At 39.3% G+C, this 14580-nt stretch overlaps 1 protein-coding gene across 1 annotated transcript; it reads left to right on the forward strand.

The window, feature by feature from the left end:
* The first annotated feature begins 8394 nt into the window (after window positions 1-8394).
* vma21 (vacuolar ATPase assembly factor VMA21) lies at window positions 8395-10490 on the forward strand. The gene is made up of 3 exons (XM_005719694.2): window positions 8395-8602; window positions 8845-8954; window positions 9530-10490. Exons 1-3 carry the CDS (start codon window positions 8541-8543, stop codon window positions 9667-9669), a joined length of 312 nt encoding a protein of 103 aa, XP_005719751.1. The 5' UTR covers window positions 8395-8540; the 3' UTR covers window positions 9670-10490.
* The last annotated feature ends 4090 nt before the right edge of the window (window positions 10491-14580 follow it).

Consider the following 14580-nt stretch of genomic DNA (forward strand, 5'->3'; position numbering starts at 1 on the left):
AATGTTTCACAGGTTACAGTTAAATGGCATATATATATATATTTCTCCTCTGTAATATTCTTGAGATTTATAATTAAGCAATTTGTATACATTACTGCTTTTTCTTACATTTGTAAACTTTGTAATATATTGTATTATTTAATTAGTTTAGTCTGTTACCGTTACTGTTTTGGAGCAACTGTAACCCACATAATTTCCTTAGGGATTATGAAAGTATTCTGGTTCTGATTCTGATGATTAATCCTAATCCTACTCCGCACTGTGGAAGACCTACACCAACCGTTGTCAGCAAATGGGGCTTTGCAATATCAAACTAAAATGAATACCTCAATCCTAAATATCTAGTGGCATGTTCTTTAATATGTACACACACAGAATGTGAGTCTGAACATTTTTGCTTTTGTATGGATTATTTTATAGTTTAACAGTACCACCGTCACACAAAATATACATATATCAATGTCTATGCATATATCAATATGCATAGACATTGATATATAGTTTGAAGCCTACGCTTTCAACACGTTTGTCTTAAATCAGTGATGTGATTTGGATGCACTGGTGTGTTCGTTGAATCCAGAGGGTTAAAGCACCATTTAAATATTATTTCTAAATCATACTATAATGACTATAATGTGTATATATATAGCTGCACATATGAAATGCACAGCTTTAAACAGTTCTCAAAATCAAATTTAGCAGTAATTTAGCGATGTAGGCTTATGATTTACAGCTAAATCAAGTTATAAATAACAGAAAGGATGTCTACAATGGTCAAGGTAAATCGCTGTACAACGGCTGATGGACTGTTACTGTTACATTTTACACTTTACAAGTTAAAAATCCTACATTTTGAATGGTTCCAAATTATTAGCAATTACATGTTTTCTTTAGAATTCTCAACTGTAACGAATCTGATGCAAATCTGGCAAAAACTGCATGCAGGTCGAGCTTCCGCTAATAATAAAAATAATGGTATGACTTTATAATAATGTAACACTATTAAGCATTAGTAAGGTAGCGAGTGCTTAAATAATCCTTTATATATCATTAATCCTCCTTAGTAAGTCATTTATAAATACATATGGATTTATTCATCTATATACACTATGTACAGCTATCAATTCTGTATGTCACTGCTGGTAATAATCATATCATATCAATCCCTTACACAGTCTCTTTGATATTTGATTTACTACTTTAATATGTCTAACCATCTTAGATCATTTTAAAATAGAGCGTCTTTGTAAAATAATAATTGTGCTTAAACTAAGTGGACTGATTGAAAAGACTGTGTCATAACTCATGTTACTCAGCAGAAACGTCCGTAATAGAATCCAGAATCTGGGATGAATGACTGAAGTGATCCCCCCGCTGTGCCTGTCACTTTGTGATTTAATATGAAGGGCAAAAGCTTGAAGACATTTTTCTTTCTGTTATGTTCAAGGACAGCATGGTCTACCCACCCCGCTTTATGCTACACGATCCATCATAACTCATGACTCTATTTTGTCAATTTCACATACGTATGTGATTCTGTCCCGCATGAGTCACGTGGGCTTTCTGAGCAGCGCTCAGTCTCAGCTCGATATCAGCGGTCTGGTAAGCTTAGAGCTAAGTTACAGCGTAAAATATTGAGATAATATGTAAATAACTTGGTTTTTTTGTTTTTGTTTTACCGGTTTTCTTGCCTTGTTTTTAGCGGATCTCTCAGAGCTCTGTGCAACTGCACCAAGTGGAGCAAGGCATAAACTCAAATTCATCTGATGACATGAAACAGCTGTTCATTTACTTACCTATTTTCTTCCCTCTTCAGTTTAACGTGCACACGAGAAGTGTTAAAGAAACAAATCGTTTGTGGGCGATTATTTCTACGGCAGCAGAACTCTGTCGCAAACACGGCTGACACAAAATGGATGAGCAATGAGGCATTATATGGCACAGCTCTTGCGTGACAGGATGGTTTTTTGGCCCGCTGGATGAAGCCGCACGTAACGTCGCTCTCTGCACAGAGGAATTTCTACAGCGCTTGCGCATCATTGCCTTTTACAGCGGGGGAGTCTCACTGTGGGCCTGCTGCTACAATGGCAATTCTCCTAATGCATTTGTCCATCGGGTTTAGCGCTGCCTGCCTTATCATGCATATGATGTGTTCCTACATATCCCGATGGGCTGTGGGTCACAGTAGTATCAGGAGGTTTTAGGTGTCGTACATCCAAAGAGGCCAACGAGAGCAAGAAATGGGGAAGATGACAATGATTTGATGTGACTTTATTTGTATCATCGTCTACACTGGGGATTGGACTTAACTTAATTTAACTCAGTTATTTCTGGTTGAGAAAATGTTCCCATGCTCACTATTGACAGCAGGTCTATTGGACCATTGTACCGAAAATATATGTAGCTCGTCATACTTAATATTTAATTAAATTACCAAAATTTAATACATTTTTAAAGTAGAAGATTACAACTTGATTGACATTTATGTCAATCATAAATGTCGTGTTTGGGAAGTACCCTACATGGTAAAAACTACTGAGCCACACCTTTTAATGACTGAATTCAATGACAGTAGTATATTGCTTTTTTGGGATTGACCTTAGTTCCGGTGAAAGGAAATCTTAATCCTTTGAGCTCTGTGGGAACAGTTTGGGAAAGGCCCTTTTCTTTCCAATCATGTGGTGACCAGATCCTAATAAAGTAAATGTGGTACAAACACAGCTTTTGACCAGGACAAAATCTTGGAACTTTTCCAACCGTAATACAAAAAGGATAAAAGGAATGTTCTTATGGGCTTATGCAGTCTTTATATACTCCTTTATTTTCTGTTATAGTATTGATGCATCTATAGACTGGAATACCTTTTTCAACTACATCTGACAGCAGTGTTGGTCAAGTTACTTGAAAAAAGTAATCAGTAACTAATTATTGATTACTTCCCCAAAAAAGTAATCCCGTTACTTTACTGATTACTTATTTTCAAAAGTAATTAATTACTTAGTTACTTAGTTACTTTTTAAAAACACAATTTACAACCTGAATAGGTGATAAAGTGATAGATCTTTCAGCCCAATTCTACTTTTTCTCCATAATCCATCATACAAAATGTAATCAAATGGAAAAGTCTCTTTTTAAAACTTGTTTTATTAGTTTTAATCTTTTAACTTTATGCATCAAGCAAAAATTTAATTATATGCAACATTCTCTGACTGGAAGAAATTTGCTTAACATTTAAACTTATTTTCTGCACATTCCAGCACATACTTTTTTTTTTTTTGTGTTTACACTCAGTCTTTCAAATAGATGCAAGTAAAACACAGCAGAAAATAAATAACATCAAAGACTCAGCGGTTCTGTTGCTCTATTTTCACCTGTAAAGCAGGAGTAGCGTAGGCGGAGGTTTGCCCTGGTGCAGGTGTGCCGCGGCGTTCAGTTGAAGAATCCACGTGCTTGCTTGGAAGTTTAGGGGTTTTTTTCGCTGTAAAAATAAGTTTTCTTCCCACGCACAACGGACACTAATGTTTTTGTCACTTTTTATGGAATTAAACTCAAAATAAGGTCAGTACTTCCACGCTTTAAACGCTGCATGCTCATATTCTCTCCTGCATTCATATATGATCCATTGTTGATCTGCACACAGCTTTTGTCACGAACGTCGCACTTGCTTACGTCACTGTCATGAGACATTCTGGCAAAAAAATCACGGTTTTAGTAACGCAGTAACGCAGCGTTCCTACGGGAAAGTAACGGTAATCTAATTCCCGTTTTTGCAATAGTAATCCCTTACTTGACTCGTTACCTGAAAAAAGTAATCAGATTACAGTAACACCCATCTCTGTCTGACAGTTTTACCAACTTTTAGCCAGTTATAACACTGACATACTGTTGACTCCCATGCAAAATTAAAACAAAAAAAGAGAATAGAGAAATAAAAACTGATTTCTCAGGGTTTTTTGGCCACTTCACTTTCTTTTGGTAATTTTCATCATATTCAAAGCTTGTGACTTTTTGGTACCTTGTAGCTTTTACTGATGGGAATTAGACAGGCTGACCTTTATCTGAGCCATCCCTTCAGATGCACTGGGTAAAAACTGAGACTTTAGACAAGCGCATCATCTGCAGACTCCATGTTTATGCATATGGTTGAGGGAGTGGACACCATAAAAGGTCCTGCAGGTGTAATGTGTAGGTGACCCAATACTTTTGTCCATATAGAGCAGATCTATATAGAGCTGAGTCTGGGTGAAACTGTTCTAAAAGTCTTTGTTTGCATTTTCCTTTGTTTTAAAAGAGCCTGATCATTTCCTTTAAAGGTTATCTGTTTTTTTTTTTTTAAGTGGTTCCAAGCCAGAAAAAAGAAGCTACTATATTTAATAAAACACACTGTCATTTATTTTTTATGTAAAATATTCAGTTATAAAGTAACCAGGATTCCACTGTTTGGTACATCATGTGAAATAATAAGTGAAATAAATTCCTGGTGTTTGCTGACATGACTGTGTTCCAACAACAATCCTAAACCACATCAGGAGCTGCACAAACAGGAAAGCTGTTTCATTCTTACTTGTTGTTAAGGAGACTGAGTAGCTTGGTCTAAACAACAGGTGTGGAATTTACGGGACCTCATGTTTGGCATTGACTGTCGGTGAGATGTGAACTCCAAATAGCCTGGGGAGTCCAGACACAGGGGTCCATGAGAAATACTTCCAGAAGGTCGGAGGTCAAGATTCATTTGAAGGGCAACCTTCAAATGAACTTCCAATTAAAGACGCCTACGGACCAAATCTACAGGCTCGCATTCCACTGAGAACACGAGTTTTGTCAGACTTCTATTTTAGAGCTGGTTGTTTTATTAAAATTCGTAATCCCACCATGACGGGGTGAACATGTGCGTCTAGTGACTGTACTGACTCCGTCTTGTGTGGTTTATGGTCTATTCCCAAAGCTCACTGCAATAAACCATCTAATTAATTTCCAGTTTTTCATGTGCTTCCAGGGAAAATATAAGTCCAACATGTTTAGATGAAAGAATTTTGATGTGGATTATTGTTTATCAGAAGAGGTCACTGTTTATTTTATAGTTGGTCCTAACTGTAATGATTAGCATGAGATGTCCTGCCGTTCCATCAATACGGGATGTATCATCTCAGCTTCTCAGAATGTGTCATAATAAAAAGCACGAAAGTATAAAATTACAATGGAAAGAATAGAGAAAAAAAATCGAAGGGCTTTTATTCGATTCTTTTTTAATCAGTCGCCTCATAACCCTTCAGATTTATCTTCTACCCCTTTGGAGTGGGCTCAGACTGTGGGTAGAAAATCCATCCATCCATCCACCACTCAGGGTCATCACAGCTGGACTTTATCCCAGCCATGATAGAGCAGACATGTCGCCAGTTTTTCACATTTAAAATAAATAATGAAAAGCTGTAAGTTAAAAAATAATAGAATAAATATTTGAATGACATGTGATTAAAATAATAATGGATTGCATTTATATAGCGCTTTCCAATTTCACTATTCATTCACTCTCACATTCACACACTGGTGGAGGCAGCTACAGTTGTAGCCACAGCTGCCCTGGGGCGCACTGACAGAAGCAAGGCTGCTGTATTGCACCATCGGCCCCTCTGGCCATCACCAGTAGGCGGGAAGTGAAGAGTCTTGCCCAAGGACACAATGACCAAGACTGTCCGAGCCGGGGCTCGAACCGGTAACCTTCTGGTTACAAGACAAACTGCCAACTCTTTGAGCCACGACACCAGAGTGGCCCCTATTTCAGAGCAGTAGAACCCTTTAAATATATTTTGTTGACAGTTTAACTCTCTGAAGGTATGCTGCTAAGTACTAAAATGCTTTCATTCAAACCCCTACATCAATAATGTGTACAAATACTGATACTGCATTTTTAATGCAATCATTCAATTTTTTATACAGTGCAAATTTGCAACAGCAACTGCTTTAAACAGGCACTTTTCTATCATAAGATAAATATCCTAAAATATTACAGAGCAAACAGACACTTGGCAACAGTGGGAAGGAAGAACTCCCTTTTAACAGGAAGAAATCTCTGGGAAAACCAAGCTCAGGGACGGGCAGCCTTCTACCTCAAATGGTTGAAGGGAAGTAGAAGAGGAACCAAGAAAATACAGAGAGACAAGGACGAAACACACATTATGGAAGTGAAAAGTGAAGAAATTTAAACGTAAAAAAAAGCACTCTTAAAAGATTGCAGAAAATGTGAAGTCTCTTGAAAATAAGCAACAGACTGAATCCATTTTGCTGAAAAAGGAAGAAAGGAAGAAAAGAAAAGCAGAATCTTTAGCAAGAGTTTATTATTTGTGAGGTGAAATTACGTTTCAGGCTGAATGACATGAAAAACTGTCTGAATGAAAAAATATTAAGTGGCTGATTTGCAGTAGTTTTTTAGGTGAAGATAAAAACCGGATGTATGGTTAGACACACAGACACGCACATACACACAATAAAGGCACAGGAGGTGAATGAACTACACTGACAGGTTTATTGCACGGTTCAGCGTTGGGGATGATGGCTGTTGATTGACAGCTTTTAAAATGAGAACGAAACCGAGCCACCTGATCCATGTGAGTCATCGCTACAATCACCAGAATCATAATTAAGCTCATCATATAAGATACTGAAGGAATAAAGGTGAATTGGTGAAGCGCTATATATAAGCAAGCGATGTATAAACTACACAGGACATTAACAGAGAGACAGCAGGAGATCATCATCCCACACAGGTGAGCAGTAATATTCATGCAACACAGGGAAAAGGGCCACACCTCAGTGCCATCTCATCAAACTGCTAATTCCTCCGCCCTCCTTCCTCCACATATAAAGGTCAAGGCTTACCCGTACACCTCACGAGAAATACACTTGGTTTCACAAGTTTACACACAAGAATGCACGATCGATTCAGAAACTGCTCTCCTGTGCTTCCTCTCTGTCTCCCAAAGGGCAAAATCTAACAAAAGAGGCAGAAAACAGTTTTTAAAATTGCTCATGTTGGTTCATCTGCAAGAAGATTTTAAATTAATATGAATCACCATGACAATCGGCTGCATCTTCACACTCACTGACGTCTTTAGCGAGTTTTTTTTTCTTTTCTTTTTCCTCCCCTCGGATAACTACTTGAGAGTGAAATTGCCACTGAAAGCGAAACAATTATTTAGAACATGGGTCCCTAGATTCTTCTTAGAGCTTCTCTTTCGTCTCTTTTGAGTCTTTTCAAACTGAATGTGTTTTTCGGGAGCCTGCTGAGCGTGAAACTGGTAACAACAAAAGCCAACTGGAGCAGAAAGTGCCACTCCCTGAGACTCAGAGAGGAACGCTTTGACCAGAAACGTAGGTAATGCACCAATACTAAATCCACACAAATTGCTCATAATGGACTAAATGGCTTTCTGTTACATCAGCAATTAAACAGGAGATAACAGTGTAGCAGTGTTATTCAGGAGTGTGTGTACAAACACATGCCGACCATGTGAACTGTGCATGCACAGCCACTGAGGACACTGAGGCTATGTTATGTCATGTTATTTTTTTCCATTTAAGAATGAAGTAATGATAGTTGACGTATTAAAATCCACCCACTTTTATTTTCAGAGAATATCTTTGGGAATGGAAGGGCAGTGAAGTGCTGTTTATATGACTGTATTTATCTAGCTCCCTGCTAGGAAAACATTTATGTTTAAAACTAATCCAATTGCAATAACCATTTTAATTAGCAATTTTAAGATTTCACATAACAGCTTGCAGAACCACTTTTATTGGCAATAACTTGAATGAATCATTTTCTGTACGACTATATAAGTCTCTCACATTATTGTGGAGGAATTTTGGCCCACTCTTCTATACATATGCACGGCTCTCTAAAGATGCTTCCACAGCATTATAGTTGGGTCTGGACTTTGAGTGGGCCATTGCAACACCTTGATTCTTTTCAAGCCATGCAGCAGTAGATTCGATGCTGTGTTTTGGCTCATTGTTCTGCTGTATATTACAATTTTGACCAAGTTTTAGCTGTCCTCACATTAAACTGTAGAATACTTTGGTATACAGAGGAGTTCATGACTGGTGCCCAGGTCCTGTGGATGCAAAACAAGCTCAAATCATCACCTTCCACCACCACCAATAGTTCTGGGAAAAACAAGTCATAGCCTACTTGTACTGTCATGAACTTGAATCTTTTAAGGCTTTCCCAAACAGAAAGTGGTGAATAGTCTACTTTTACCAACATCTGGGCTGCAAATTACCCTCATGATTCTACAGCAGTCAACAGACCGATGCTTTATGTTGCTGAAAGATAAAGCCAGCCTTTATATCCTCAGATTACTCGGGCAAATACATTCTGTCATCGCGAGACTATCTGGCGTCTAATCTCATCATGTGACCAGTCTCGTGACCATCCAGGAAGAAGCGATTTTAGCGCCGTCAACACAACGCTTACAGAGAATAAACGCGAGAATATTCGCGCACAAGTTTCGTCGTTGTGTCGCTTCATTTACAGTACAGCAATGGACGGATCTATGAAAGCATCTCTGGACGCCTCCGCCCCACCGCCGCAGTATTTCAGAGGGTGAGAAAATAGTATAACGAACTAGCTAAGCTAACGGCTAGCTTGTATACCCAGTGACCTGAAAACCCGAGCTCTGCGGTGCCGTTCATTGCCATAGAGACATATCTTTTATGTGGCACAATCCGGGAACATAGATGTAATTTTCACCAGGGTACATATCCACATCCGTAGTCAGCGTGTCAGAGCCCCCGTCGCTGTGTGGTTTGATCCCGGCTGACTCATGAACTTGTGCTCCTTTGCAGAAATGAAAGCTCCCTGGTTTCAGCCCTCAAGACTCTGCTGTTCTTCACCATCCTCATGGTCACGGTGCCCATTGGACTGTATTTCGCATCAAAGGCGTACATCTTTGAAGGTGAAGTGTGTCCGGATGATTGTGGACTTACCTCCACTCTGTTCCTGCGGTCACATTTTCTTGGGGTTTTTACTTTATTTTGTAAACTTAGCACATCATCCAGATTTTAAAATCTATTGATCATTGGTCATCTGCTGACAGGTTAATAAAGCAGTCAGTTTATCTTTAAGCTCTAATAGTAAGAGTCTTTTAGCATAGTATTTGTCATTCCATACCAACATTTCCATTTTAGATGATATAATAAAGATAATCCAGATGAGAATGTGCATTTATTCTGGATCTAGGGATTTATCGGAACTCTTTCCCCCATAATTATCACATTTGACGACCTCCCCAGTACCCACAATGACAAATATACTGGTTTATATCACCCACAATAATCGAATACAACCAGAGATGCTGTAGGTTTATATGGAAAGACATAACAAGCCACTGCAGCTTTTATTTTTCTGGGTTTCATTCTGTGCCAGAGAAAGTTGTGTTTAGCACCTCAATATAAACCTGACTTGTGACACTTTAAACTCCGTGATGCAGCTGCTGGTCGTCGCCATTAACGCTCTGCTTCTGTTTCGTAGGTTCGATGAAGATGTCAAGCTCTGACAGTTATTTCTACGCAGCCATTGTTGCGGTGCTCGCTGTGCATGTGGTTCTGGCTTTGTTTGTTTATGTGGCCTGGAACGAAGGCGCGCCTAAAGGCAAGGGCAAACATGATTAAGGCATATCCTTATCAGCTTAGAAGACCAGAGGAGACAGACCGACCGACGTGGGGAGGGATCCAAGCCCACCCCCCTCCCCTCACACCCCCTCCCAGGTCATGGGCATTGTAAGACCATCTACAATGAGCTGCATTAGAGCTCCGAGGTTAAAGCCTGAAACTACTCTGTGTTCCCCGGCAATGGCGGGGGGGAGTGGAGCTTGCTGAGTGTGCTTGCTCACCAGCCTCAGCGGGCCCGCCTTCTTGACTTTCTTTTTTTTCTCTGAAAATATTACTTTTGTCAACAGAGGACAGCCGTGGTTTTTAAGAGGCTTTGTCATAAGCTGCCATTTGGCTAAGTGCTCTAAGTCCCTTCTCAGCAAAGAGTTTGTCTTGTAGGAAAGCATCTTGGGTTTTGACTGATGTGTGCAGGTGTGCACACACACACACTTTGCCTCATGTTTAATGCATATGAAAGATTTGCTTCCAAAATGCTTCAATTAGCTCGAAGTCATGTTATTTTAATCACATTTCAGTTGTTGTACATTTGAGGATGTCTCTCAGCATCATTATAAACCCATAATGTGCTTAAATCTCACGCAAACCATATCATTCGAGTCATCTGTTAACCCTTTTAAATAGTGTTTAAATTTGGTTTTCTTTCAGTTGATGTGCGTTTGTGTGCCGTAGCGTGGCGACATTATGAAACTTTGGTGTTGCAGTGAGTTTCTAATTCACACTGTATTTAAATTTGTGTGTTTTGTGTCGATGATGTAGCCAGTGACGTTGGTCGTCATGCAGATGTGAGTGCCGACTTGTTCAAATAAACTGGAAAGTGTAAATTTTTGTTGTTTCTAGTGGTATTTTCTAAAAATACAAAGATGCAAGGAAACGATTTGTGCTTGGTTAAAGAATTAAACTGATTCTCTACAAAATCATCTTTTATTTTTAATAAAGTGCAGAGTTTTGTTTTCAGGTTTCTAGTGTGCGTCCTGTTTTTTTACATGGTCTAATACCAGAACAACAAACGGACTACTATAAATGTGATATTAAAAAACACATTTAAAGTATTATCTTTTGCAATCCTCTGATTAAATCTTGGATGAACTGTTTGTTTTTTGTTGTATTTTTATGAATAAGGCCTGCATGTGATGAGTGAGCCTTATCACACAAGAGGTCATGACTTCCCCTACTATTTGTTGCCATAACTAACCAAAAAATGTGCACACAGAGATCAAACATCCTCGTAAACAAACGTATTTTTAATAGTCCACCCCAGAAGCACATTTACACATTGTCACAACAGTTCCAATCCTAACATTCAGTGTGGAAAACTGTCAAAACTGATTATTTAATTCATAAAAATATCTTAATGAAATAAAGAAAACATTTGCAAACCTCATTAACATGACCCAGATTTTTCCCAGGCCTGATAAAGACTGTAGTGAAAACCATTAGAATTTGGTTGCCAAAATAAAACAAGCTTTGTCTCATATGTCTGGGAAGATACCTTATTGACCTCTGCAGGGAGTCTGAATTGTCACATGGTGGCAGTAAATGGTCAGCCAGTTCCCACAGACAGCGCGGTAAAAGAAGCAGGGATAAGACCCGGCAGCTGCCTGGCCGTAACAACGTTTTCTGCCTCGGAAACCATGTCAGCAGCTGATTTCTCTTCGTTTTTCCCCTTCACACTATGAGAGCCTCTTCTCACCAGCACCGCTTTATGTGTGTGTAGCTCCCACACTGTACTCCAGAGTCAGAGCTGTGCAGCCTGCCTGCAGTGAGTTTAACAGGCTGGTGTTGGTGATGAGGTGACAGGCCTGCGAGCAATCAGACTGATTCAGTCAGCAAACATCAGATGTCTCCCCCCCTTCCTTTGGCTGATATTTCATACGCTTACCCTTGCAACAACAGAAAGATGGGGCAAGGGCAGGCTTTGCTTTTGGCTCTTTGTCATTTAGCACACATTAGCAGGTTGAATGCATAGTGTCAGTGACATGAAAAGCAGGCCAGAGAGAGCTGAGCGTCTACCTAAATGAAGGGTTACAAGCGATACACGTCAGCACTCCTTGACGATTTTCTTTTGTATACTCTGTCCTGTAACATAGTTCAGATAACTCATGTATAGCACAAATGTTCTTGGTGCACTTTACATCGGCTCATACTGCATATAGTAGAACATACACTCACCAGCCTTCATTAAGCACGCCTGTTCAGCTGCTCATTAACACAAATGTTAGCCAAGCATAGGTTCAAACCGAGCATCAGGATGGGGGAAAGAAAGCGATTTAGCTCATTTGACCTTTGCACAGTTGTGGGCATCAGATGGGCTGATCTGAATATTTTCCACACAAGCATCTCTAGGGTTTACGGACAACAGTCTGAAAAAGAGAAAATGCCCAGTGAGCGGCAGCTCTGTTGTGGCCGGAGGTCAGAGGAGAATGGCCCCACTGTAGAGCGCCTTTGTGATGTGGTGGAGCGGGAGATTCACATCATGGACGCAGCTTGTCTGATGCTGTTGTGTCAATATGGACCACAATCTCTGAGGGCTGTTTCCAGCACCTTGTTGAATCTCTGTCACAAAGAATTAAGGCAGCTCTGAAGGCAAAAAGGGGAGTTCAGCCCAATACCAGGAACATGTACCTAATGAAGTGGCTGCTGAGTGTATCAGATGCCTCCCTCACTTAGATTTCCCTGCCCAGCAGATGGCGTGCCCAACAGATGCAAAGCTCAAACAAGCAACTGTGTTGGTGTTTAAGTGAAAGTAAAGAAAGAGGGCAGTAGAGTACCACGCTACAGCTGGTGGAAAATAAAGTCCACCACACTGAAACCTCGGGGAGCAAACAGAGTAAGACAGGAGAATAACTCATCTGGACACTTGAGATCATATCCACCATTAAACACAACGAAGGAGGCACTTTATTGTGTTAGTCTGCGTTGTTATTTCCCATGAAATTCAGCTCAGGCGCTTTTGAGAAGACGCAGGATATGTTTCAACACTTTAGAAGGTTTTATTTCACAGTTTCATCTGTGTAGGTGTTTAAAACTTAGAATTCAAGACAATTTAATTCTCAGTACATAGGTTTACCAGAAACAACTGATATGTCACATAGATTTCTACATCTATCATACCTTCAAATCACTGACTAAAGTTTCATCATCAGGCGCTTTTAGATTAGGTGCTAATGACCAGACGCTCACCAAGGAGTGAAAAACCTATCCCGTTTATGCTCTGGTGTCCTCTCTGATGTGACACGTGTTGTGACATCAGGGTAAGATCCAAAGACCTGCCTAAAGTCCTTCAGAACGAGTTTCTATTATTTATCATTATCATTATTATTTTAGATACCTTTAAGGTCAGAGAGAAACCACAAAGATCTTCAAATAAAATATTGCATAGTAAGGAAAATAACAACAATTGATTTTTCCACTAAATACACCCCAAGAAGACTCCATGAAGCCATAAAATTCATGTAGGTAACTCTTGCAAGCTGTAGTGTCATAGTGCATGTAGCTACAATCAGAAATAGATGACCAGAATATGAAGTCTTTCAGGAAAACTCAAAAAGAGCCACTTTTACAGCTAACATAGAGGTATAATAACTATTATGCTCTCTAACTGTAACAGTATCCTTGACAAAGGCCAAAGTTGTCTTTGCAGTAGCGGAACTGCAAACCAGCTGTGAAAAATGGCAGTGAAAATGTGATTCAGGGTGGCTTTGCTAACTCAGGGACAGGACATAGAGCATTTACTGATTCACCTGTGTACATTCTGCATCACATTAAAGAGTGCTTGAATATAATGCAAAGCCATTTGTCCATGAGCCAAATCTTAACAGGAAGTGCACCTTTAAAAAGGATGATAATGCTAAGTGCACAAGGAAATCTATCAATGGATGTCTCTGAAACCTGGAACTGAGTCAAAAACAAGATCCTGCTGTAGTGTTTGGGGGATTTGAAAATGGCTAAACCTTCAAGTGAAATAAGTCAGTCAGTCAGTCAGTCAGTTGTCCATCCATCCATCCATCCATCCATCCATCCATCCATCGATCCATCCATCCATCCATCTCTAATTCAGGGAAAGGAGTTGAGCTGGAGCCTATCCCAGCTGTCATATATAGCAATTCTTTCAATTTACAATCACAGCACACCTCTGTATACTTTTAGTCATTAATTATTTTTTGTTATATTAAACAGAGATCATGTGAAGCAAAGAAAGTATTAATAACACACATATAATGACAGACATGAGGCATCAGTAGCATAATATTTTTGGTCCATCACCCCAATTAAAATAACAATATTTTTTGTCGTCCTTGGTGGTCATGCTACATTTATCAAAACCTCCCGGGACATTAGAAAAAACTCAGTTTTGTCCAAGAAAAGTGTTTCATGGATGCTTTTATTTTTGTGAAGCAGGAAACAGATAAAAGCGCCACTCTTAGGTTATTTATGCTTTATGTAACAGACGGAACTTTTTATGGCTGTAGATAATTTATCAGAATGTGCTGAATATGTCCAAAAATGTGCTACGCTGGACATCTTCTATCACAGTCCAACAATCTGATGGTGAAAGTGAAGCCCTGCAGAAGGATTTCATTTCAAAGCGCACTCATTTCTCTTCATCTGTCATCTTTTTTCCTTCTCTCTCAAATATGGTCACATTTTTATTTCAATATCACCTCCATTTTTTATCTTCATTTCCAAAGATGGGTGGAATGTTTTTTAAAGACTGACTTATTGATTGATGAAGCTGACTCTTTAGTCTGTTGCGCTATTATGTGATTTCACAAGTAACACTCGAGGGATGTAAAGCATATTGTGCTTGGCACCACAACAGATGCAAGTATAGTCTAGTACGTCCAGTTTTTGCTCATTGCAGATAGAAACTGAGAAACTGTAGCCCTCTGATATATATATATATATATGTAT

The sequence above is a fragment of the Pundamilia nyererei genome, unplaced genomic scaffold (genome assembly GCF_000239375.1).
Source record: "Pundamilia nyererei isolate P.nyererei 1_Seehausen unplaced genomic scaffold, PunNye1.0 scaffold00001, whole genome shotgun sequence".
Classification (NCBI taxonomy): Eukaryota; Metazoa; Chordata; class Actinopteri; order Cichliformes; family Cichlidae; genus Pundamilia; species Pundamilia nyererei.